The 24,218-nt window shown below is 42.7% G+C and overlaps 1 protein-coding gene across 1 annotated transcript in view; it reads right to left on the bottom strand.

Moving 5' to 3' along the window:
- Lrpprc (leucine rich pentatricopeptide repeat containing) overlaps nucleotides 1-24,218 on the bottom strand; it is an 86,206-nt gene that overhangs the window by 3,516 nt on the left and 58,472 nt on the right. The window contains exons 26-34 of the mRNA XM_051160825.1: nucleotides 22,447-22,515; nucleotides 21,531-21,621; nucleotides 18,506-18,648; nucleotides 18,255-18,363; nucleotides 14,827-14,953; nucleotides 7,751-7,839; nucleotides 4,150-4,351; nucleotides 2,067-2,206; nucleotides 1,831-1,946 (exon numbers count right to left, since the gene is read on the bottom strand). Of these exons, the coding sequence (XP_051016782.1) occupies nucleotides 1,831-1,946; nucleotides 2,067-2,206; nucleotides 4,150-4,351; nucleotides 7,751-7,839; nucleotides 14,827-14,953; nucleotides 18,255-18,363; nucleotides 18,506-18,648; nucleotides 21,531-21,621; nucleotides 22,447-22,515 (1,086 nt within the window). The remainder of the gene's footprint in view (nucleotides 1-1,830; nucleotides 1,947-2,066; nucleotides 2,207-4,149; nucleotides 4,352-7,750; nucleotides 7,840-14,826; nucleotides 14,954-18,254; nucleotides 18,364-18,505; nucleotides 18,649-21,530; nucleotides 21,622-22,446; nucleotides 22,516-24,218) is intronic.

Here is a 24,218-nt window from a genome sequence, read left to right as displayed (position 1 = left end):
CAAGTGAGCTAGGGATCATAAGGTTAATTATACATTTAATAAGGTGTCAGGGAGATAACTGCTCGTTTCTTTATAAAAATTAAAATGTACAAAGCAAGTTCTCTTTAAAGTATAATTACCTACACTTATGCATACAAAAGGACTGATTTCAATCTCTGTTTTATAAAAGGCTTTCATTGCAATAGACAGCCAGCGCTTGAGAAAGAGACAAAAGTTAAACTAAAAAAAAGTTTATATGACAGACCAGATAAATCAAGTGTCTATCCAACCTTAGATGCTTTAGTCAAATCAAATATGGCAAGACAATATTTTAGTTTACATTCATTGCAGATGCCATCCTCTAAGTTTCTGAAAGCACGCTGCTCATTCAGAGCTTTAAAACTGTCAACGCTAAGATGAACAGTGCAAGAAGAACTTTTGGGGACGAGCAGACCATTTACATTATAAATTGATGTTTTCAACATCCGGGAAGCAAGTGCTCCTCACTAAAGTGAGAAAGAACAGCACTTCACTGTTCGCCAAGGGCAGGACGGATGGAGCTGCTGCTGGAACAACACTGAGCCACCACCTAGAGCTCCCAGGTGTGGCCCCACAGCTGGAGGCAGCGCCTAGCGCAGCCAGGCTGCCGGCACTTCCGCTTCGATGGAAGGCATGAGACCATGGCTCAGACCGAGCGGGTCGGGAGAGCAATCAGAAGAATGTGTTCAAGGTGACTGCACACCATCACATGTGGGACTAGGTCACCGTGCTTACTGCCCTCGGCAGTTAGCGACATATGCAGGAGAAAGCATAAAAGAACATTCAAGAGAGAACAATCAAGATTCTGATACTCCTATCATAAATTTCCTACAAAGGGGGAAGTAAACGAACCAAACCGAACAGCAAAACCTTGAGAAAGCAGCCACAGTTTGCATATGTTTGTAACTGAACTCAGAGGCACCTGTTACCGTGGGGCTGCTGTCAAGCTAGAGGAACTTGGGTCAAACCCGGAGCTCAAGTCAATGAGCACAGCGTCACCTTCCACACCGCCGACTTACGCTACCTCACAGCTGCTAGGAACGTAAGTGAATATAACACTATTTACTATCAGAAATTGGTCCCAGGGCGCAATTTGACACAGGGAGTCTACACAAACACAGCCGCTGGCGGGATCACCAGGACGGTTTGACTGCCACCTGCTGGGACGGGGCTCCCCAGCGGTGCCTGTTTGTGTACAGTGCCAGCAGCAGCTCCATCACCCACCGCTCCAGCGCACTTGGCGGCGCAGCTTTATATTTAGAGCTGTTAAAAATGGCATGAATGCAGTTGTCTCCTTTCCTCAAGATTGCTAATTTAACTGAGAGTGTGGGCTACAGAGACCCACATTTGTCATTTAATGTGTCTGTGACACATAAGTGAATAGAAAGCAAATTCAACTCTTAATAAACCTTGAATAAGGCACTGAGAATGTTTGAGTATTCAAGTGAAACGCTGTACACGAAAAGCAAACATTTCCTACTTCTTGTTTGCAAACTGTGTTGCCATGGTGATTCACAGTATTTACAGCATTACAGAAATTAGGAAATCAAAGGAATTGTTGCTTTGCATTACCCATCTTCACAAACATTTGTCTTGTTTTCCCACCCGACACCTGTCTTAATTACGAGGACTTTCAGTCCTACCTGACATCTTTAAAACTGGCAACCTGCAGCCCAGAGGGTTGTCATGTAATCTTGATTCACACTGAATCTCATGAGTGTCCTCCATTTCCGGTCCACTCCTCACACTCCTGTCTAGTCATTTCTCAGGTTACTTCTCGTGAGAGACAAGCTCCAACGAGTCATTCATTACCTCTAAGAGAGCTCTGGCCTCATCCACCTTGCCTGAATCCACCAGCTGCAGGAAGAGATCGGTGACCGGCTTGTAAAGTGCAAACTGATTGGCCAATCTCTCAGACATGACGCTTACTGCAAGAAAAAGAGTTAAGGAAAACTGAAACAGGGATATGACACCCTTGCCAAAGGAATCCGGCCCAACTTGAGCCCAGAAGAAGGGCTTCTGTGTTCTCCAACAAGCAAACAACTCACATTTCTCTAACGCTGGTTCCATCCGTTCTTCTATTACTTTTCTGAATAAATAGGACAAGCCAAAGTACTGATGTTCTATGGTTCGATTCTCTGATGTAAGCATGTGTTCAATGTTTTCTATGGCAACATCTATGTTATTACTGTAAAAGAAAACAAAATTATAATAAAACATTTGCTTCTATAAAATTGTAGCCAGTATTAATTCATGTGAACATTCATGGAAATACTTCACAAAACATGAGCTATATTTACAAGCAACTAGACGAATAACAATAATTTTTAAAGCATATTATACAGTATAACCCAGTTATATAGGTATAAATGCTATTATTTTGGCCTCATAAACCACAGTGAGCACTAGATGTGTGACATTTGGAGATTAAAAAAAATAAAAAGATCATGTGGTCAAAAGTTGTATTTTCACTGATTACAGAGATTTCTTTTTTGTCAGGCTCCAAACATTTGGAAAACATTCAATACTAGAATCCTCAGAAAAGGGTGCCTTTGCACTTTATTTTGCTGGGGGGGTGGGGGGGGGGGCTCGGTGGCCTTCCTGAACAAAGTAGGAAACAGTATGCTTATCACTGATCTATTTTTTTTTAAAATCACATTTTCTTATTAAAAAGGAAGTCTTAAACTATTTCAGGAAATTGTTTTTTAAAAAGTTATCTTATCTATATATGGCTGTTTTGCTTGCATGTGTATAAGGACATCAGGGCACGTGTCAGATCCCCATGGTTGGAAGCCACCGTGTGAGCACTGGGAACTGAACGTGGGTCCTCTAGAAGACTAAGGTTGGCTCAGGGAGAGATAAGCCATCTCTCCAGCCCTCAGGAAATAGTTTAAAGATTAAAGACAAAACATTTTCTGCTCAAAGAAATAAAAATGAAGAAAAATACTCCTTGCAGAACAGATTGTAATAGCATATCCGCACATCAGCGATTAACTATTAAAGAATGGTTCCCTCAAAAGTGTTATGAATATCAACTCTAGAATTATTCTTAGGACATTTTTTTCCTAAAAAGGTTTTATTACATAGCTCAGATGGTCATCACACTCATGATCCTCCTGGCCGGCTGAGTTCTGGGGTTATGGGCCTACCATTATGTGCACTCTTACTGCTGTGCTGTGTTGTACCTGACAGTTGAGATGTACCCAACAATCGTTTTAAATGCTTGCAATGAAAATCACGGTCTTCTGTTTGCTAACAGATTCTCCATCATAAAGCTATGCATCCCAATCATGGAAACTGCAGTTTTAACAAGCCTTTTATATCCTGTTTTACTATGTTAGTGGCGTGTTCAGACTCTAAAGAACTGCTGGTTAGAAAAAGAAATCACACTGCACATGGCAGCGCACACCTTTAACCCCAGCACTTGGGAGGAAGAGGCAGGTGGATCGCTGTGAGTTCGAGGCCAGCCTGGTCTACAAAGTGAGTGCAGGACAGCCAGGGCTACACAGAGAAACCCTCTCTCGGGGGGGGGGGGGGGGGGGGAGGAAACAAAAGAAAAAAACCACTTTAATTTTGTAAAAGATGTGTTTTGACAAGAGGCATATATGTATATCTGTGTATCTATTTTATACACATATGTACAAGTGTACATGAACACATACATATGACTTATACATAACATGCTTATACGTACATATGAGTTAGCAGTTGTGAAGTCCATTTTATGAATTATAAATGTTTAGTCTAAGATTTAATTAAAGATAAAATATATTTTAATAGCCTGGCATGGTGGTACATGCCTGCAATCCCAGCACTTAGGAAGGCAGAAGCAGACGGATCTCCGAGTTCAAGGCCAGCCAGGTCTACAAAGAGAGTCCCAGGATGGCCAGGGCTACACAGAGAAACCCTGTTTCAAAACAAAAACAAAAACAAAACCAAAAAACAAACAAACAAAAAAACCCCACCCTCACCAAAGAAACATTTTAATATAATTAGTTTTAATAGTAAATAACCAACATAATAATTAGAGTAAAAAATGTCCTGTGATTGACATGGTTTCCAAACACCAAAAACATTTACAGTGGCTGTTTAAGATGACAGCTCTCAGCCAGGAAAGCTGACAACACTCACTTCTTCATCTGAGCCAAAGCAATGTTATTGATGAAAACCATCTTTGAGAGGCCGATTGTATCAAGTCCATCCACCATCTTCTGGATGGCCTCTATGCTGGCCAGGTCACCCTTCACGGCAAAGGCCTGGATGAGGCGGGTCACGGCTAGCTTAGAAGGAATCTGCTCCAGATCCAAGGCTTCTTTTAGAGTTGCTAGAGCCCCTAAGACAAAGAGCAGAGGACCGAGTTTCTGTTAAATTGACTTTAACACATCCTGAAAATCAGCTTTTAAAAGGAGCATCAAATGGCTAATTACAAAAAATATGAATAATTCACTTTAGATTACAGAAAATATTAACACTTCATGAAAAGTCTTTCAAAAACGACACATCTGACGGTGAGGTACAAGAGGAGCAGAGTTTGGCGAGAGGAAAAGGCGGTGTCTGCACCAGCCGCGCTCCACTGGGGACTGCCTTGTGACTAATCAAGGAGCTGGCAAGTTCTGAGAAGCATAAAAGGAAGGACTTTTTAAAGCTGAAGAATATACCAAAAACAGAAACAAAAAGTAACTTCTATCCATATTAATTTTTTTACTAACTCAAAAGCCTGCATAATTAAAAAAATTGTTTTTTAACATTTCATATTCTTTCTTGAAAATGGTCCAAACAGGACCAAATCACCCAAAACCAGCCAAGCTGGAGCTGTCACTCAAATTCCACATTAGCAGGTTTATTTCACAATTAGGCCCTTGAAAATATTTTCTGCATTCAGTTTTCAAAGAAAATAAAGCTTATTCAATTCTTAGGGCTACAGTCAAGGGGGGGGGGTTTGTTTATGTAAATACAATTACAAGTACTTGATCATGGATAAATATGGAATGCCTTTCTAATTTACCGACTTGCAAGCTAGTGCAGTGAAATCCTCGCATTACCTAGCGGTAGAGAGGAGGGGCTGCACTGACACTTAGCATAACAATCACCTTTACCACCAAGAACTTCCTGGCTCTGTAGCAATTAAGGCGCTGTAACCTAGACAAAGCTGAGGCTCTCCTGGCAGCTTCAGAATGAGAGCAGCTTATCTTCACAAGGGAAGGGAAAGGGTAGTAATTAAACAGTCTATTAAAAACAAGGCAGTAAAAGACACGATCAATTTAGTCTTCTTTACTGAATAAACTATTGTAATTTCAAATTTACACATATTCCAGACCGTTGACTGTCAAATATAGAAGTGGGAAAACAGTTTAAAGAGCAGTAGATGTTACAAATATGTATGCACAAATCAGAAACAAAAACGCCTATATACTATTTTAAAAATACGGCATACAGAAGATCAGCTTGATGGTATCTTTTAAAGGGTGGTCATCCTGGGTCTCTAAGCACTTGTTAGGGAAGAGCTTTCTGTTAGTGAATAAAGTTAAGACCGACAAAGATGGAGGGTGGCAGCTCAGATGGATTAAGCATTTACTGCAGTGCAGGCACGGGATCAGAAGCCATGCTCAAAGAACCTTCCAGAACTTAGAACCAATCTTACAGACCAAGGCTACAGTTGCAGAGCTGGGTGCCAACCTCTCCCCGCCCCATTCCCGGTGCTGCACTTACGGGTACAGCAGAGTGGAGAGGCAAGCAGAACAGACCAGTCTGTGCCTGCCCTAGGGGAATCCAAGTGTTTACGATCTAATCCATGCCACAGAATTTGCCATCCACGCACGAATGACCTAAGGAACACTAGGACCCCATCCTCGGGCCTCTTCTCCAAGTCTTCTCTGTCACTTAATTGCAATATTTCTCTCAATTACTATCTAATAGAACTGAATAGACAGTCTACAAAAGTATTCGTTTATAAATTACTCTGAGATTTAATTGGCTGTTTTATTGCCATGGGTAAATTTGATTCAACAAGAGAGCGGATCTGAAGCACTGAAGGAAACCAGGCGTCTCTGGCTACGTGGACACGTGAACATGGGAACAGAGCCCAAACCATTCCAGGCAAGGTGATGAGTACTGCGCCTGCGTCACCAGGTGCCAGTGAGGTGAGGCTCTGGCAGCGAGGGCTGAGGAAGTGGAGGGAGGGGTCAGTGGGCTCAGCGGTCCTCCATGTGTGCCAACACCTGGGAACAGATGTGGCACCACACCACACACTTCTGTGTGATTTTCAGGGGGCACCTAGTCAAGGCCTTGAGGCATACATACTTAGTTTCAAACTGAACTCTTGAAGTTAAAATTAAAAAGTCCTGTTCTTTGTGTCTACAGAAATATTAGCCATTTAAAACTTTTACAAGGAGCAGATTTTAACTCCCTCTTTGTTTCTCTGAGACAGCCTCACTGTAACCCAGCATCTTGGCAGTCCAGGTTGATTCAGATATGAACAATCACCCTGCCTCAGCCTTTCATGTGCTAAAATTACAGTGTGTACCACTAAGCCCAATTAAAAATTTCAGTGTCTTAAAATCTACATGAAAAATAAACTTCAAAAAATCATTTCTATTGAAAATAAAAACCTTCGAAAAAATTTAAAACAGGCCTCATTACACCTTCCAATTACAACTCAGACTTTCCAAAAGACTGCTGGCATACACAGAGTGCCAACTCTGAAAAGCGGGAAGCGGTCACTGTCAGTTAGGAAGACAGCGGAAGACCAGCAAGCTTAGGCACTGTAGGTAACACTGAGGCACTGAGGGCACAGTCCGTTTCCGCTCAGGAGATGGAAAACTATTTGATGAAATGCAAAGCAAGGAGCAGCATTATTATCCCAGCCTGGGAAAGAAGCCGAGCACCCTGGAAGACTGAAAAGCTTAGCATCTCACCTCAAGGTCTCCTAAGTGGAGCTCTATCGCAGCAGTGTTGCTATGCGGACTAAAATTCAACCGTGAACGTTAATTGGACCGCTTACCTCCATCAGGAGTCACCCTGGCTCCCCTGAGAGCTAATCCACCCCCTGTAAAGCCATGAACAGGCTCCCCCACGAATCCACCAGCTCCCACGTCCCAACCGTCCTCAAAGCCACCTCTCGCCTTCCTAGGGTTACCCTCTCTAAACTCCTTCAAAAACCCAACTCCAAACAATGCATTTTACTGTTCTTGGTTGTATTATAAACTATTAAAAAAAGTATTGGATATGGTTTTTTCTAAAAATCAATATTACAATCATTTGGCGCACAATCTCACACACTTAACACTCAATTTAACTCATTTGCTATCTCATATACAAGTAACGCAACATGCAAGAAAGAACTGCTGGGAGTTGTCTCAGACCTCCGAAGTATGTTAATTTCCAAAGCAAAATGACTTGTGCCGTGAATTTTAACGCACTTGAAAGCCTGTACTTTCTCCCGTTCTGGAACACAAATTTTGCATGTCTGAAGAGCTGTGATTCATCTTAAGAAAACCCATCTTGTGTTAAATGGAATGGAAACTGGACTAAGTGGTCAAATGACAAGTACATTCATATTCAAGCTGTATTATAAATGCATGTACAGTAATTTACGTCTCTCAGCTACCACAAAAGGCTCTTGATAAGCAGGTAATTTGCTAAATGGACTCCTTTATCCAAGTATTCGAAGGGCGTTACAAGAAAAATCTGCAGAGGCATTAATGTGACGTAAAGGTCAAGCATTGTGACATACCTTTCAAATAATCCCGCCTAACTTGCGTTATGATGAGGAGGCTGTTGGCAGCATCGTTCAGTGTGAAGCCCTTGATGTGGGTCTCAGCGCTAAAAGAAGCAGACATTTAGAAAGGAATTACTGACATGCTTCTGATACGATAATAAATGGTTGAGCACCAAGGTGAAATTATAAAAACTACTGTTCGTATGTTAAAAATATTGCTGCAAAATATCGACCTGGAGACAGCTTTTGTGTTATCCTGTCAATGGTTATAGAAGGATAATTTTTTTTTTGCATTCTGACAGATGACAAAGTTGGAAATGAGCAACAAAAGAAACAAAGTACAAGATTTTTTTTAAACAATCGGTTCAGATTCTTGAGTGCTGACATATTAGGTGACTAAAATAACCGCATGCCCTGCATTGTTCGCTGGATCCTAAGCTGGATACTTTTTCCTCTCTCTCTCTCTTTACAGTCACCATAATTATAAAATGTAAAACTATTCTTCTAGCAACAAAAATGAACATTTTATTTTCAGCATCGTATACTTTAAATATAAACTAAAGCATATTACTAACCGACACTGTATCATTTGGTTGATTAATTTTCAAATTTCTGTCATCTAGATACAGTTTTAGAAGCTTTTAAACAGAACTAAAACCATTGTTACACTAAAATTCAAAATCCCACATAATCACAAACTTAAAAAAAAAAAAAAACTTCCTAACTTTTTAAGACTTAAAAAGCAAAAAATAGGTTTACTTAGCACCAAATCCTATAGGATTAAATAAAACCAAACCAACCAAGCAAACACCCTAAAATCTAATTGGAAGCAGTCTATTACACTGTTTGTACATCTCTTGGGATGAACTTTTAGCATCCTTAATGACCCAGGGCTGAACTCCCAGGTAGAAAATATTCATAGGTTACAAGGAGCAGGCGCAATCACTACAAACTGCCTTATCCGCTCAGCATCGACCTCACCATCAATTTCCATGGCTTGCCAACACAAGGGTAAGAACCCCAGCAGAGTACAAGACCACTATTCGTATCAGTCCAAGAAGACCAGCCACAGCCACCATGCAGTGCCCGTCCCTCAGTCACTGTGCTGCCCCAGCCCCAGACACCATGCAGTGCCCGTCCCTCAGTCACTCTGCAGCCCCAGCCACAGACACCATGCAGTGCCCGTCCCTCAGTCACTGTGCAGCCCCAGCCACAGCCACCATGCAGTGCCCGTCCCTCAGTCACTGTGCTGCCCCAGCCACAGACACCATGCAGTGCCCGTCCCTCAGTCACTCTGCAGCCCCAGCCACAGACACCATGCAGTGCCCGTCCCTCAGTCACTGTGCTGCCCCAGCCACAGCCACCATGCAGTGCCCGTCCCTCAGTCACTGTGCTGCCCCAGCCCCAGACACCATGCAGTGCCCGTCCCTCAGTCACTCTGCAGCCCCAGCCACAGACACCATGCAGTGCCCGTCCCTCAGTCACTGTGCAGCCCCAGCCACAGACACCATGCAGTGCCCGTCCCTCAGTCACTGTGCTGCCCCAGCCCCAGACACCATGCAGTGCCCGTCCCTCAGTCACTGTGCTGCCCCAGCCACAGACACCATGCAGTGCCCGTCCCTCAGTCACTGTGCTGCCCCAGCCACAGACACCATGCAGTGCCCGTCCCTCAGTCACTGTGCTGCCCCAGCCACAGACACCATGCAGTGCCCGTCCCTCAGTCACTGTGCAGCCCCAGCCAGACACCATGCAGTGCCCGTCCCTCAGTCACTCTGCAGCCCCAGCCACAGTGCTTCCCCATTTCTCTTGACCAATCCCCACAGCTGCTCAGGTTGATTTTTTCCCTTTGTCCCATTTGTCAAAGCTTCTAAGTCAACAACAATTCATATGTGTGAATTATACCATATTCACTTAAGAATATTAGTCATGCCGGGCGTGGTGGTGCATGCTTTTAATCCCAGCACTTGGGAGGCAGAGGCAAGCGGATCACTGTGAGTTTGAGGCCAGCCTGGTCTACAAAGCGAGTTTAGGGCAGCCAAGGCTATACAGAGAAACCCTGTCTCGAAGAAACAAAACAAACAAAACAAAAGAACATTACTCATGCCACACCTTTGATCCCAGTACTCGGGAGGCAGAGGCAGGTAGATCTCTGTTGAGTTCGAGGCCAGCCTGGCCTACAGAGTGAGTTCGAGGGCAGCCAGAGCTGCACAGAGAAACCCTGTTTCAAAAACAACAATAATAAAAATAAGAGATAGAATTACAGTCTAAAACCAGCCTGACATGGTTTTGTTTTGAGACAGGGCTTCTCTGTGTAGCCTTGACTATCCTGGACTTGCTTTGTAGACCAGGCTGGCCTTGAACTCACAGCAATCCGCCTGCCTCTGCCTCCCAAGTGCTGGGATTAAAGGCATGCGCCACCACCACCCGGCAAGATTTATTTTGTATTTATTTATTAATATATACACAGTGCTCTGCCTGCATTTATGCCAACACGCCAGAAGAGGGCACCAGATCACATTACAGATGGTTGTAAACCACCATGTGGTTGCTGGGAATTGAACTCAGGACCGGAAGAACAATCAGTGCTCTTAACCTCTGAGCCATCTCTCAGCCCCAAAGTCTCAGTTTTGTTTTTTTAATCTAGGGTAGTTATAAAAGGGGGGGGGGGGGATTAGCAATGCACGGTTACACTATAGTTTGAACCAAGGACCTTCTGCTTGTAAAGCAGAGGTGATAACCACTACACTATGGAGCCCCTCAGCCTGGCAAAGTAACTCAAGCCTTTCATCCTAGCACTCAGGAGACAAAGGCAGATAAGTCGCTATAAGGTTAAGACTACCTATAAGAAAGTACCAGCCAGCAAGGGCAACACAGTGAGACAAACCCCCAAATAAATACATCAACACAAATGCCAACTAACTCTTGTCTTCTAACCTACAAGAATAAGCAATAAGCTTTTTGAAAACATGTAACATCATTTTAAATCTCTTCACGAAGCTTCCTGTATTTGTTTCAAATTGAAAGTGGAGATTACTATAAGGGAAAAAAGTCCTCTCCCTTTGAACAGTAGAAAAGGACCAATGCCAGGGAGAACGTCCTCTAATTTGGCACAGAGAGAAAAAGTACAAGAGGCTCACAGAAACGAGTGCACTGGAACTGTTCACACAACACAAAGAAATTTAATTGTGGTTCCTAATATTTATTTTTCAGTTACCGAAATGGAAGCATCTGTGCTGTCCAATGGGGGTAGTCACTAGCCATGGGAAATGTGTAATTTCAACAGTCACTATCAGGCTGGTGGCTACTGGAGTGGGCTATGTAGAATTTCAGACCTTTTTTTTTTAACTGTCAAAATAAAAAAGAATTATGGGAAAAAAGGGTTTACATCTTATAACTCATACTTAAAAACTCTTTTAAAAAAGATTTATTTATATGAATATCTGTTTGCATGAATACCTGAAAGTTAGTAGAGGCCATCAGACCCCATTAGAGGTGGCTGTGAGCCACCATGTGGGTGCTGGGAATTGAACTCAGGATCTCTTAACCACCGAGCCACCTCTCCAGCCTCCTACAACCCACCCTGGACTGCAAACATTGATGATCTTCCTTAATTAAGGAAGATAGTGTTTCAAGGAAAATCCCATTTTCAAAGCAACGAATGTACTCCGGCTTGTGCTTGCATAGCACACATGCAAGACACTTGTTCATTGATGCTTCTAATTTATGTCACTCTGAGTTACAGAACTGGACAGCCCAGAGAAGGCAGTCAGGAACAGACTTAGCACCATTTCTAGACAAGACCCAGGAAGTGGTGAGGACACGGAAGAAAGAGCTGTTCTCACAGGTGAAGCAGGGCTGTTGTGAAATGTTCTCAGCTGCCCAAGAAAACCACTGTGTTCTCCGAGACACTGATTCGCTTACCTTAGTGTCATGGCTGGGGGTCAGAAGACCAGTCATAGATAGCTACAGGCCATGGCAGCCCATGTGGTGGCTACCACAATAAAATCAAGTGGCCTATACACACCAATCATATTTCTGAAAAATGATTTTATGTGTGTATGTGTGTGTGTGTGTGTGTGTGTGTGTGTGTGTGTGTGTGTGTGTGTGTGTGTGTGTGTGTAGTCAGTTCTTTCCTTCCAGCAAGGGGGGCTTAGGGTATCAAATTGAGGTTACCAGCTTTGGTGGCTAGTATCTTAGCTATCTTGCTAGCCCAACAAACCCTTGTTTTTCACTCTGATAGCTGATATAGAGCTGGGAGAGGAAGAGATAGGCAATAAATGAATCCAAAGATGTTACCATGACATACTTCCAATAACACAATTAACTGCATAATTCAAATATTCCCAGTCCAGGGACTATCCTAGAACTCAAAGAGATCTACCTGCTTCTGCTCCCAGAGTGCTGGGATTAAAGGTGTGCATCACCACCTCACTCTTTACAAGAAAGGTATCCAACAGGTTTCAAGTTACAATCCTACATAACAAAGAACAACATTTTATTGGTAAGGCCTGTCATAGGATTAGTGCTCTGATGAAATACCTTATCAAAAAAAAAAAAAAAGTTTGGGGAAATATCTGGCTTACACTTCCACATTGCTGTCCATCACTAAAGAAGTCAGGACAGGAACTCAAGCAGGGCAGGAACGTGGAGGCAGGAGTTGACGCAGCAGCCGCGGGGGACTGCTGCTTACTGGTTTGCTGCCCATGACCTGCTCAGCCTGCCTGCTTAGATAAAGAACCCAGAACCACCAGCCCAGGGATGGCACCACTCACAATGCGCTCGACCCTCCCATATTGATCACTAATTGAGAAAATGTCTTACAGCTGGATCTCATGGAGGCATTTTCTCAACTGAGGCTCCTTCCTCTCTGTTGACTCTAGCTTGTGTCAAGCTCACACACAAGCAGCCAGCACAGGGCCACGTAAGCAGTCCCCAGTTGAAGGCTTTGGATCTTGGATTCTCTTGGGCCCCCAAAGCTACATGGGGAAGGCAGCTACAGAACAAGCCTTGGGGGCTATCACAGCTGAAATGCCAGGCCTCTGAAGTGTACAGGAAGTCTCATATAAATGTGGAGTCTAAAAAAACTCAACTCAGAAGCAGAGAAGAACGGAGGTTGTCAGGGATGAGGGGAGGGACAATATGAAGACAACAAAAACTGAATCCCAGCAAGCCAGCTCTGGAGTCCCACAAAGCAGCTCCTCCAGCTAACAATCCCGCGGAGAGGGGAGCGCATCAGTGTACTGAAAACACAACAATGACAACAGCGACGGTGATAAAGAAGGTGGGAGGAGACTCCAGATGGTGATGGATATGTTTATGGCCTTGATGCTGGGGGTAGTTTCATTGGTATATACTTATCCCCAAAGCTAATGAGATGTATACATTAAATATGTATATCTTTTAATATGTCAATCATATTGTAGAAAGGCTTCATAAAAACCTAGAGAAGAAAGAATATAAGCCTCCATTTTACAGGTTGTGGTGAAAGGAGACTACAAGGGCTATGCTTCCACCATGCAGGTCAGCTCCCTTAAGAGCAAGACTGACGGCACAACTCCGGAATGTCTTGTACTAACGACACTTGAGCAAATGCATATACAAATGCACACAATGGAAATCAATATTCCACAACACGGAGTGCTTTGGTATCTTCCAGTCTATTCGATTTTTAAAAAATGTTCTTTCTGCCCTACTAAATAATGACAACTTCAGTTTGAAACTATGCCAGGTCAGCCGCCTTCTTTAAGAGGTACACACAGCATTGACAGGGTGCTATGATATGGACACATGGCATATAGTACAGTTCACTGTGAAGGGTACACCGTCAAAACGCTCCAGGTACACGACTCATCCCTCATCTGGGATCTTTGGGAAGTGCGCAATGCTTGGGCACTCAGAATCAGAACCGTAGCAGTGGGATCTGGGAACATGGTCTGATGGATGCAGGGGTCATTATGCAAAAGCCCAATCAAGGAGTGTGTGTGTGTGTGTGTGTGTGTGTGTGTGTGTGTGTGTGTGTGTGTGGTATGGTATACATGAGTGCATATTTGTGTATGTGTACAGACAGGCATGCATGTGTGTGCATGCCTGTGTAAAACCAAAGTCAACACCTGGTGTCTTCCTCAGTTGCTTTCCACTTCACTGATTGAAGCAGAGTCTCTTGTCGAACCTGAAGCTCATCAATTACAGCTCGTCTATCCATCCAGCTTGGCCATCAAAGTGTGGGTTCTGGGATCTGAACCCTTGTCTTCATGCTTGCACAGCAAAGATGTTCTCGCCAATTCAGCTCCAAGAGGAAGGTAATTATGCTTTACTTTTGGGAAGTCTTCAGAGGATTTCTGACTAACTTTCAGGACTAAATGAATTTTTAAAATATATTTTATTAACTTATTCATATTATATCTCAACTGTTATCTCATCCCTTGTATCCTCCCATTCCTCCCTCCCTCCCATTTTCCCTATTCCCCTCCCCTATGACTGTGACTGAGGGGGGACCTCTTCCCCCTGTCTATGCTCATAGGAGTAACTGATTTTTGACTTGTTTACTTTCTTAAAAGTTTAAGTTTCCTACTTGTATTCATCAACATGAACTTCTCTTCTGTTTTCTGCCTCCCTGTCTTTCCAAATCACTCACTTCAGAGTACCTTTGGCTATGGTAAGGTGGTGCTCCATGGTAACTTTCTGACATAGTAACATAACCCACACCCAAGACCCATGCATACAGATGGCAGGTACCATTTAAATCATGTTGTAAGGCATTAACTGAGTTGTAAACAAAGTCTATAGGTACATCATTAAATTTACAATGGAGTAAATATACAAGTTACATTAAATACACTTGGGGTCCAAGTGTGACTGTTGGTATTAACACACACACAGACTAGGCATGGTGGCAAACATGCCTACTATGCCAGCACTCAAGAGGCAGAAGGAGTGCTGCAAGTTTGAGGCCAGCCTGGAAAACACAGTGAGACAGTGCTTCAAACAATCATAAAAGTCAGTACCCTTTACTGTTACTTCCGTGGACACTTGAGCCATCTTAGGCAGCATTTGTTTCAAGTGACAAGTTTCACAGATGGATTCATACTCACAAATCTTTGACTTGCATGGCCTGTGTGAAGCTGTCCTTCTTCAGCAGCAAGCCAATCAAAGTGCTGTAAGTCTCACTGTTAAATACAATGTTTTCCTTCTGAGCTTTCAGGAAGATATCATAAGCTTCTGTAAGTGAGAAAATAGATAAAAAAGGAGACACTGTTATTCTAAACTAGCAAACAAAACAAAACAAAAACCCAAAGATATCTAGCTACGCACTGTGACCAACTCTTAAGAGAGGGACAGCGACCGACCAGCACTCTTCAAACCCTGAGGACAAAGGCCGTGGCAGTGCTACGCCACTGAAAGGAACAGTGTCGGAAGAGCTTCTTTTCCAAATTAGTCTTATACTTGATTTGGGTCAATACATTATGTTCTTGCTAATAAAAATGAAAATCAGCTCTTCTGAATTCAAAAGATGATAGCAGTTTCAAAATAAATCGCAAAATATGTGTTAAAGTCCAAATAAAGCAGAGGTATAATTTAGATTGAGGGGCGCCAAAGACTCACTCTCAAGCTATCTTTAATCTATAAGTGGGTGGTTACAATGGCTAACATTTCAACACAATAGCATTAAAGTGAATATAGCCTATAATTCTAAAATTAGAAGATCAAATTATTTGGCTACGACAGGACTTATACAAAAACATACAATTTTCAAATATACAGATACCTAACAAGTAAACTAGGCAACATTTGTTTGACTGATTAACAGTTTTATTTCACTTGTTCACAATAACTGTCAGCGAATGAAAAGACGTTACCAAAAGAGAAGTATCTACACTTTTCAGTCACTTACTTTTCTGAAATACAATTGCTTGTCTATAAAGAGCCAACTGGAAGTGCCATCCACTCTTGTGTGGATAAACATGTCACAACAGAAACCGAGTAAAACTGACCTATCACAGACAGTCCTCTATGACACAAACCTCAGCTGGAAGGAAAGGCAAGGTGTTTAAATAGGTACACACGCGATGTGAGTGACCACAGGAACACTCTAGGAGTGTCTGAACAGGCAAAAATAGTTGTGACTATGTGTGCAAGTTAGAAAAGTTTGTATTATCCCCTCAATAAAACTCAAGTGGCAACGTCCAAATCTTATTTGAAAATTAAATTGGGAGGAGAAAAAGATAAGGTAGGGCAACATTTGTATTAGTTGTATTTTAGTTACGATTAGGCTTGTGTGAACGAAAGCAGTGGTCGTAATAATCAGATTTTACATGAGCTTTCCAGAGCACACTCCCTCTAGGTATCACATTCCTTTTTTTTTTTTTTTTTTTTTTTCGAGACAGAGTTTCTCTGTGTAGCCTTGGCTGTCCTGGACACACTTTGTAGACCAGGCTGGCCTCGAACTCACAGAGATCCACCTGCCTCTGCCTCCCGAGTGCTGGACTTAAAGGCGTGCGCCACCACTGCCCGCCCCAGGTATCACATTCCTAACCGCCCTGTGCTCTGTTAACGCCTACATGAACCAGGCACTAGGAAATGGGAGGAACACACACGCAGGAAGTACTTAGCACCACTGTTTTACTGTCTGAGCCTCCGCTCATTTCTTTTCACATATATAACATAGTTTAGCCAAGCCCCTCACTTTTCCTGTCTTTTCCCTCGCATATTCTCACCATCAATTGTCCCCGACAAGCCCCACCCTCCTTTCGTGCCATCACCACCGTTGGGTGTGTGGACGTCACCTGAGCACGGCGTGTGAGGACACAGTGAGGAGTAACTCGCCGTCCCCAACAACCACGACCTGCCCAGATGCCCTGGGAGACATGGGCCTCCGGAAGTCATCTCTTGACTGCCAGAATCAACCCATCAAAAGTTTTCAAAAAGCTTAATAAAATTTACTAAAAATAAATCATTTTAAACCACGGAACACACGAATGAAGCCACACAAGAATCTACTGCTCAGGACACAATGCACATGTTCTCTTTTGAACGGGGCCACAAGTTAGGATGAGATGTAGTTATTGTCCACTTAGTTCACACAGTTTGATTGGTGCTAAGACTGAGGGCGGACGCTGGCAGAGGCCTGCCGGCTTCCCTGGGTAGCTGTGCAGCTGTTCCTGGCAGTGCTGTATCGCACACATCTTCTATAGCCTTTTAGTTAAACAAACAGCCCACTGATAGCTTGCACTTTACAAAATGGCTGAGACACACCTGAAGAAAGAGTGTGCAGACAGCACTTGGTGCTTCCTGCGATGCAGTGCATGCTTGGTGCCGTGTTCTCAGCACTGACTGAGGTAAACTAAGTGACTGAGTTCGAAGTGAGTCATTAGCTCTCATGGGAAGATGGATGAGTTCCATGGACTACTGCTTCACCAAGGCACAGTGATTATAATTAGCAATCTGAATTATGTCTTTAATTTAGGTAATATTTAATATCTTTATTATCTTTGTATATGTCTTGTGGATTGTCATCTTTTATGTTCTTTTAAAAAAAATCTATCATTAATGTTTATTAATAAACTGTCAATTTTTATGTGCTAAAAAAAAAAAAAAGAATGAGCACTGAATAATAGAACTTAGTAAAATAAAACTAAAAAAATATTCCTGGTTGTTTTCTGATACCAAGTGAGCTACATTCACTGTTAGCTTTACGTGGTCACTTCTATGCATCAACCCCATTAAGCCACAACTACCTAACAGATAGAACTGTAAGCACTGAATTTCCAAAGCATTTATATCTTGCTGTTTGAATATTGAGACATATAAAATCAGTATATAACTCTGAATTACCAGGCTAAACAATGGGCTGAATCACTGTATACTATTAATCACTTATTAAATGTTTTCATTTAAATAAAAACAACTTTAAAAAAGGTAATCTATCAGCTGGGCATGATGGTGCACATCTGTAAGTCTAGCACTTGCCCTAAATTGAGGGGGGAGGGTCAAGTCTGAGACAGCCTGGGCTACATACTGAGACCCTGTCTCAAACGGAGTTCCCCACCACCCACGAGTGTTATCCTAAATTCAGCCTTCCCTACGCACAACTGTACCCAACAATTAGTCTCTCCATTTTTCCAGAGGGTTTCTCTGTGTAGCCCTAGCTGTCTTAAAACACACTCTGTAGACCAGGCTAGTCTGAACCTCACAGCGACCCACCCGCCTCTGCCTCTCTAGTGCTGGTGAGATTAAAAGGCGTGCGGACACTGCTACCGGCATCTAACAATTCTTAGCATCTGACCAGACTTACTTCCTTTGCTCTTGTTTTTATCTTGAAATACTTTATACAGATCTCAAAATTTAAGGACATTGGCTTATGAATTAGAGAATCATTATCATAATTAATAAATTTCTTAGTATCATCTATATTACTGAGCTAACTTAAAGTACAAAATGAGAGCGTGCAAGCTCACCTGCAGTGCACCTTGGCACGCGCAGCTCGGCCCGCACACTGCTTCCTATTAGAAACAATGCCTACCTTTAGGTTTCTTCAATCTGCAGCTCTCCAAAAGCATCTTCTCAGTACCGGTTCCTACTGCTGAGGGTGATGAAGAGCTCCAGGAAGGTCTGTCATCTCCAAACAACAACTTTAAAAGAAAATTACTCAGTTCAACAAAAGTGGTTAAATGCAGCAAGCTTCACACTGTAAGGCTGGGCTAAGCTCGGTCCTAGAAACATATGGCAACAAAAAAAAAAAAATCTGTTAGGCTTATGCCACACACAAATCACCTCGGGCACATCGAAGGGGACTTCCTGGTTGCTGGTTTTCAGGATTTCTGCTAACAGCCGCAGTGTCCTTTCACGAGGGATAATGTTTTCTTCTTGCATTTTATTCCAGACGGCATCAGCTCTTTGCCAGTCACTGTTCATTTCTGTGGAATTTGATTAGTCAGATATCAATGACCATGCTAAGCAGAGCTGGTAAATGCTTAGGACAGCCTTACTTTCTGTCCAAGCAGGCATTATCCAAAGCTGCTGTCAGGGAGAGAAGACACTAGTGGCTGTAGCCCAAGGGTGAGGAGACTTCTCCATGTATCTTTTTAATTATGAGCCACAGAGACACTTTCTCTGCCAAACAAGCAAGCTAAACAAAAATAGAAACCAGTCACCCCAAGGCTTTATCCAAAATCAAGTTTTTAAGGTAACTAAAAAACTGCCCAATTGAAAATTAAATTCAGAAACAAGTAGCACATGCCTTCTTCAGTATTTCCAGATGATAAATTCACGTGTGCTGCCTTGTGAACACCTATGGTTTTAAAATGGTGGAGTGCTTTGATGCATGGCTCTTTTCTTACACAGTGTCAAAGTTCCAGATACTTAAACTTGGGTGAAGAGAGGTGACTGTCCCTTACCTGCTGCCGTGAAGGGTCTCTGCCTCACAGAGTGTTTTTCTTACGGCAACAGGTGACACTGCTGACTAAGTCTTAGGGAAGCAAGAAGTCTCCTGTAACTAATGACCTAGTAACATCTGTGTCACAATACTTCGTTCTCACAGATAACAACTTAGGGTTGTCTTGTTTTGAATGTCCTTGTTTTAATTTGCACATGTGTGTATAAGGAACATTTTAGGGAGACAAGTCTGAGCACATTCTTTTAAAATCCATGAATTCATTAAGAAAAAAATAGCAATTTTGGAGTTTCAAGGACAACAAAATCTTACTAATTATGAAAAGAAAATATAAGTATTTGGGTTTCCGATGAATTTATTTCATATCAGTAGTTAAATTTTAAAAAGGCCACAGACCGTAGGATATTCAATATAGAATTCAAAACAATCAAACTAGAAAATAGTCAAAACAGTACGTGAATGGGGATTAGCCAAACGGACAGCTGCAAAGGACATCTCTGAGGCGGGGAGTCTGCACATAGGAACACACAGTGACATGTTCACACTCAGCTAGCAAACTATTATGCAGTGTGACTCTTTAGTGCTTAGAGTGTATCCATTTTACTAGTGTAACAATGGAAGAGGGTAAGGCCACACAGCAGGAAATGTCAATGCCTATATGTACTGGAAGGTTAAAACAAAACAAAACAAAACAAAAAACAAACCAAATAACTTGAAGTAGAATAAAATATTAGGGCCATAAAACTTAAAAAGCCACAATCAAGGTATTTTTAATGCAAAATACCAAATCAAAGGCAACACAACTGCTAAATGAATGTTGGCTTTTTATATATGAAGGCTGTGAGGCCTGGCTTTGGTGGTACGAATTTCTGATCCCAGGACTCCAGGGGTAGAGCCAATTTGGTCTATACATCGAGTTCCAGGGAAGCCAAGGTTACAAACGGAGAATTGTCTTGATACAACAACAAAATAAAGACAAAAACAACACATTTAGACTGAAGTATCTTTAAATAAGAAAATGTTTGATACTGTGACAATAAATGACATTAAGGAAGCTTCCACTGAAAACATGTTCAAAAAGACAAAATCATTAACTTATTCACTATTTGATGATGTAAAACTGCCACCATAAAAACACATAAAAAATGATCTCTAACTTTACTATAGCGTGACGACTATCAAAAGCTCTTTTAAACTCATTTTAAACAAATTCTTTCTCCTTTAGTAACCGAGGACCTCTGCTATCTCCCAGAGTCAATCAGCAGTTGAAGAAAATAGAACAGTAACAACAACAACAGCAACAGCAACAACAAATCTCTAACTACAAAAGCAAAAAGGGAAATATCACTGACCACTCTGTTATTTCCCGACACTTAAATATCACAAGAACACAAGCTGCTGTTGCTGTAAACAGACTAGAGCATTATTTGGCTATAAAAACGAAATTCTCATCACTCTTCAACCTTAACACAAATACCAGGAATTCAGTTCAACGGAAATTAAAGATGAGAACCAAAATGTAGGTTTGTGGAAAACTAAAATCTATTCACAGAAACAAGGGACTGGCAAAGGATATCCAACCAGTTTGTTTGTACTTATAGATGATTAAAATGGAGGAAGTGATTATACTATATACCTCAGTATGAAAAGACGTATATGAAGTCAGTTCTTACGCAGATGTGCGTGCTTCTAGACGAGATCTACACCTGTGAGTTCATAGTTAGCTTCTACAGGGGTGACTGAGAAAGCTTCCTCAGGATTTACACACAACAGAAGTGAACAGAAAGACAGAGCTTCTCAAAACAGCCCACTAATAGTAGTTCTATGGCTTTGGGTTCTTCTGTTCCGAGCTGACGTAAAAGAGTTAGAAACCACTTGTGTAGAAGCAGTCAGTGAGCTGAGTGAGGGGAGGCCAGCTTTACAGACAGAAAGGAACAAAACCAAGCAAAAGTGGAATCTCTTTGAGAACTGACCAGACTCACATTCAAGGTACCACGTAACCCTGCGCACTGCTCCGCTTTCCACACACCCAGGCAGCATCTGGCATGCTGCATTTTAATTGTCAGAATGCTCTCGTCTTCAAGAATGAACGCTATCATATGCACTTCCCAATCCTAGCGCCTGCCCCATCCTCTGCTCACACAGGCAGGATGTGTCCATGCGCACAGGGGCCTATAGGAGATCTCTACATCTGGGTGTGTCAGCTGCAGGGCAGGGCTCCAGGAGCACAGAAGAAAACGAGCGAGCACAGGATGGTCCACCTTCTCATTACTGCAGCAAGGACTATAAGCATCACACAGCATCTACTGACACAATATACTATTCTGCAGGAAGGCCTTCACTTTGGCCCGTCGACAACTCCCTCCCCGCAGATGGAAGCGCCAGCAGGCAGAGAGCATCACTTACTGTACAGTTTTAGTAAGCTGTAGTACATCTGGTCTCTATCACATTCAAACAGCTTCTGGGTCAGCTCCACTAACTTTTCAAGAGTTTCCACCTTAAAAAGATAACACAGATTTACAGCGTGTAAAAGTATACTTTACAGCTAATACGAGCCGCAGAACGACCCTCTCAATCTGTTCCCATAAGACGGGTTAACTTTACCAAAAGACTCAGGGTCAAGCCCAGCAGCTGGGGTGTGCCTACTTACCCAACCTCCGCCCCCCCCGCCCCCATCACACTGACCCAGCAGTTAAACCAACAGTAACAAGAACCGTCAAGATCAAAAGAACACAGCACGGGTAATTAAGTTAAAAGAATCTTCAAAAACCATCTTGATGGCATATAGACTCTGAGGCAGAGAGCAGTAGGGAGCACCCAGGTGGGACAAGCCTCTGCACAGTGTCAACAGACAGATGTGGAAAGCTGAGTGAGAGAAGGCACATCCTCCTGCCACCACACAGTGCCAGCTTGCTCCCACCGTAAAGAAAGGCAGGTGAAAACCTCCGGGGCCTAGACTTCTAATGCACCTGAGGAGCACAACATGCTGGTATTTTTTGGAGAAGCACTGAGGGAACACTGTGTCCATAATAACCTCTTGTAAACTCCCCAATGCTCATGATACTATCAGATTCAGAAGTGTGAAGTGCTTCAGACATCAGAAAGCAAATACTGGGCTGGAGAGATGGCTCAGTGGTTAAGACCACTGACTGCTCTTCCACAGGATCTGGGTTCTATTCCCAGTACCCACATGGCAGCTCACAACTGTCTACAACTCCAGGATACAAACCCCCCACATAGACAGGCATGTAGGCAAAACATCATTTCATGTAAAATAAAAACAAATAAATTATGAAAAATGAAAAAGAAATCAAATACCAACCTGATTACTGGCAATGCATCTATCACAAAACCACTGAAGTTTTGTAGGTCGAGCTCTAATGCCTGGGGTCTGTAAAACAGAACCACCGCACAACACGTAAGACTCAGCTAAACTCTCCCTTGAAAACAGTATGTTCCCTCTAATGAATTAGCGGCCACACGTATATGCTAAAACAAACTTATAACGCGGTCCCACAGTTATTGCAGACCGTTAACGGGGTCGGATCTAAGCATACAGCTGAAGTCATAGTTACCACTTGTCCAGAAGACTTAGGTCATTCTAGGCTGCTGCTTCCCAGCTCATCCTATGATGTCTTTGTTCTATGTTTTATGTTTGTTTGTTTTGGTACTGAGGATTAAAGCCAGGGCCCTGCATGCCACTCCCAAAGTCTTAAATAATACAGTGGTTACATTTTATTTAGTTCAACCCAGGACTATGTGATGATAAACTCACGCCCCACCCCCTACCCGTCTACTCCAACACCCCAGCAGAGACAGTAGACACAACGTAACAATGTGCTATGTAGTTATAAAGAGATCTTACTCTGAATAAAACCCAGCAGCTTTAGAAGAAAGATACTTGGATTAAAAGCACTCTACCCACCACTGGACGCGCTGCCAGTGAATAAAATTAGCTATATATTTAACCTGAGTTTAGCCCTGGCTCCCTTCAATGACTGAGGTGTTATGTTAGTTATATGCTCGACTAGAAATTCTGAAGGTTTAGTCAGTAACTCTGGCTTTGAGCACATATTTCACAATGTTGGATACTGGAATAAAAGACAAACCATTTCAACATAATTCCAAGGATTTGTACCTGTAATGATGGCATTTGCATCATCCGTAAGAGGGTTTCACCACGGAACACTACATTTCAATCACAGCGTCTAGATAAGACAACTACATACTCATCTGCCCTGGCTGCACGCCAACCTAGGAGGCACCGCGCCTGCGCTTGCCGCTGTCGTTGATGAAGCCAGGTGTCCCTAGAATGGGGTTTATGTATAAACCCCAGGACTGTTGGTATTTTCAGAGAGGAGGTATTGCTATGTTGCCCTGGTTGACCTCCACCTCCCAGACTCAACCGATCCTCCTACCTCAGCCTCTCCAGTAGCTGGACCGCAGGAGCACACCACCACACTCTGCACCCCAGCAGTTCTAGTTAAAAACCAACACACTGCACAATGTTAATGAAGAGCTTATGTATTGAGGACCATCTTGCAGCTTGCGTTGCAGGAATGAAAACTGGTAGAGTTTAAGATGTGTGCTCTCATTATAACCAGGCAAGTATTCTGGGGTATGAAACCAAGTGCGGAGTAAGCTGACCATGAAGCCACGCCTTCAAATATTAACCTCCACATCTTCAATATAGACATGGACTGTATTCAAGGACTCCCTCATATCTACAGTGCCACATGCATCGTAATAAATATGAAATTAACATCAATGTACGTAGAAAGCCCTTGAAAAAGAACAAATAATCCTCTTTAGAACATGGCAAGATGCAAGAGCTACATTCACTTACAACTTCCAATGTTATTACTGATCCAAATCCACAAGCTCTGAACAGCACAGCTCCACGCTAACTCTTCCTGTTGGGGCTGATTAATTCCTGTCGCTGGCAGGAGAGCCGACTTATATGCTAGCTCTCCCCTATGTTTCATTTTGAAATTGAGAACTGTTTTCATATATAAATCTCAATCATCAAAAGAACATCTAGGTCAGATTAACTAAATCTCCTAGGCTGCTGGAACGGCCGATGCTCCTGGCTTA

Source organism: Acomys russatus, chromosome 1, assembly GCF_903995435.1.
Source record: "Acomys russatus chromosome 1, mAcoRus1.1, whole genome shotgun sequence".
NCBI classification, from domain to species: domain Eukaryota; kingdom Metazoa; phylum Chordata; class Mammalia; order Rodentia; family Muridae; genus Acomys; species Acomys russatus.
The sequence above is the reverse complement of the archived record's forward strand: the minus strand, read 5'-3'. Positions and strand labels throughout refer to the sequence as shown.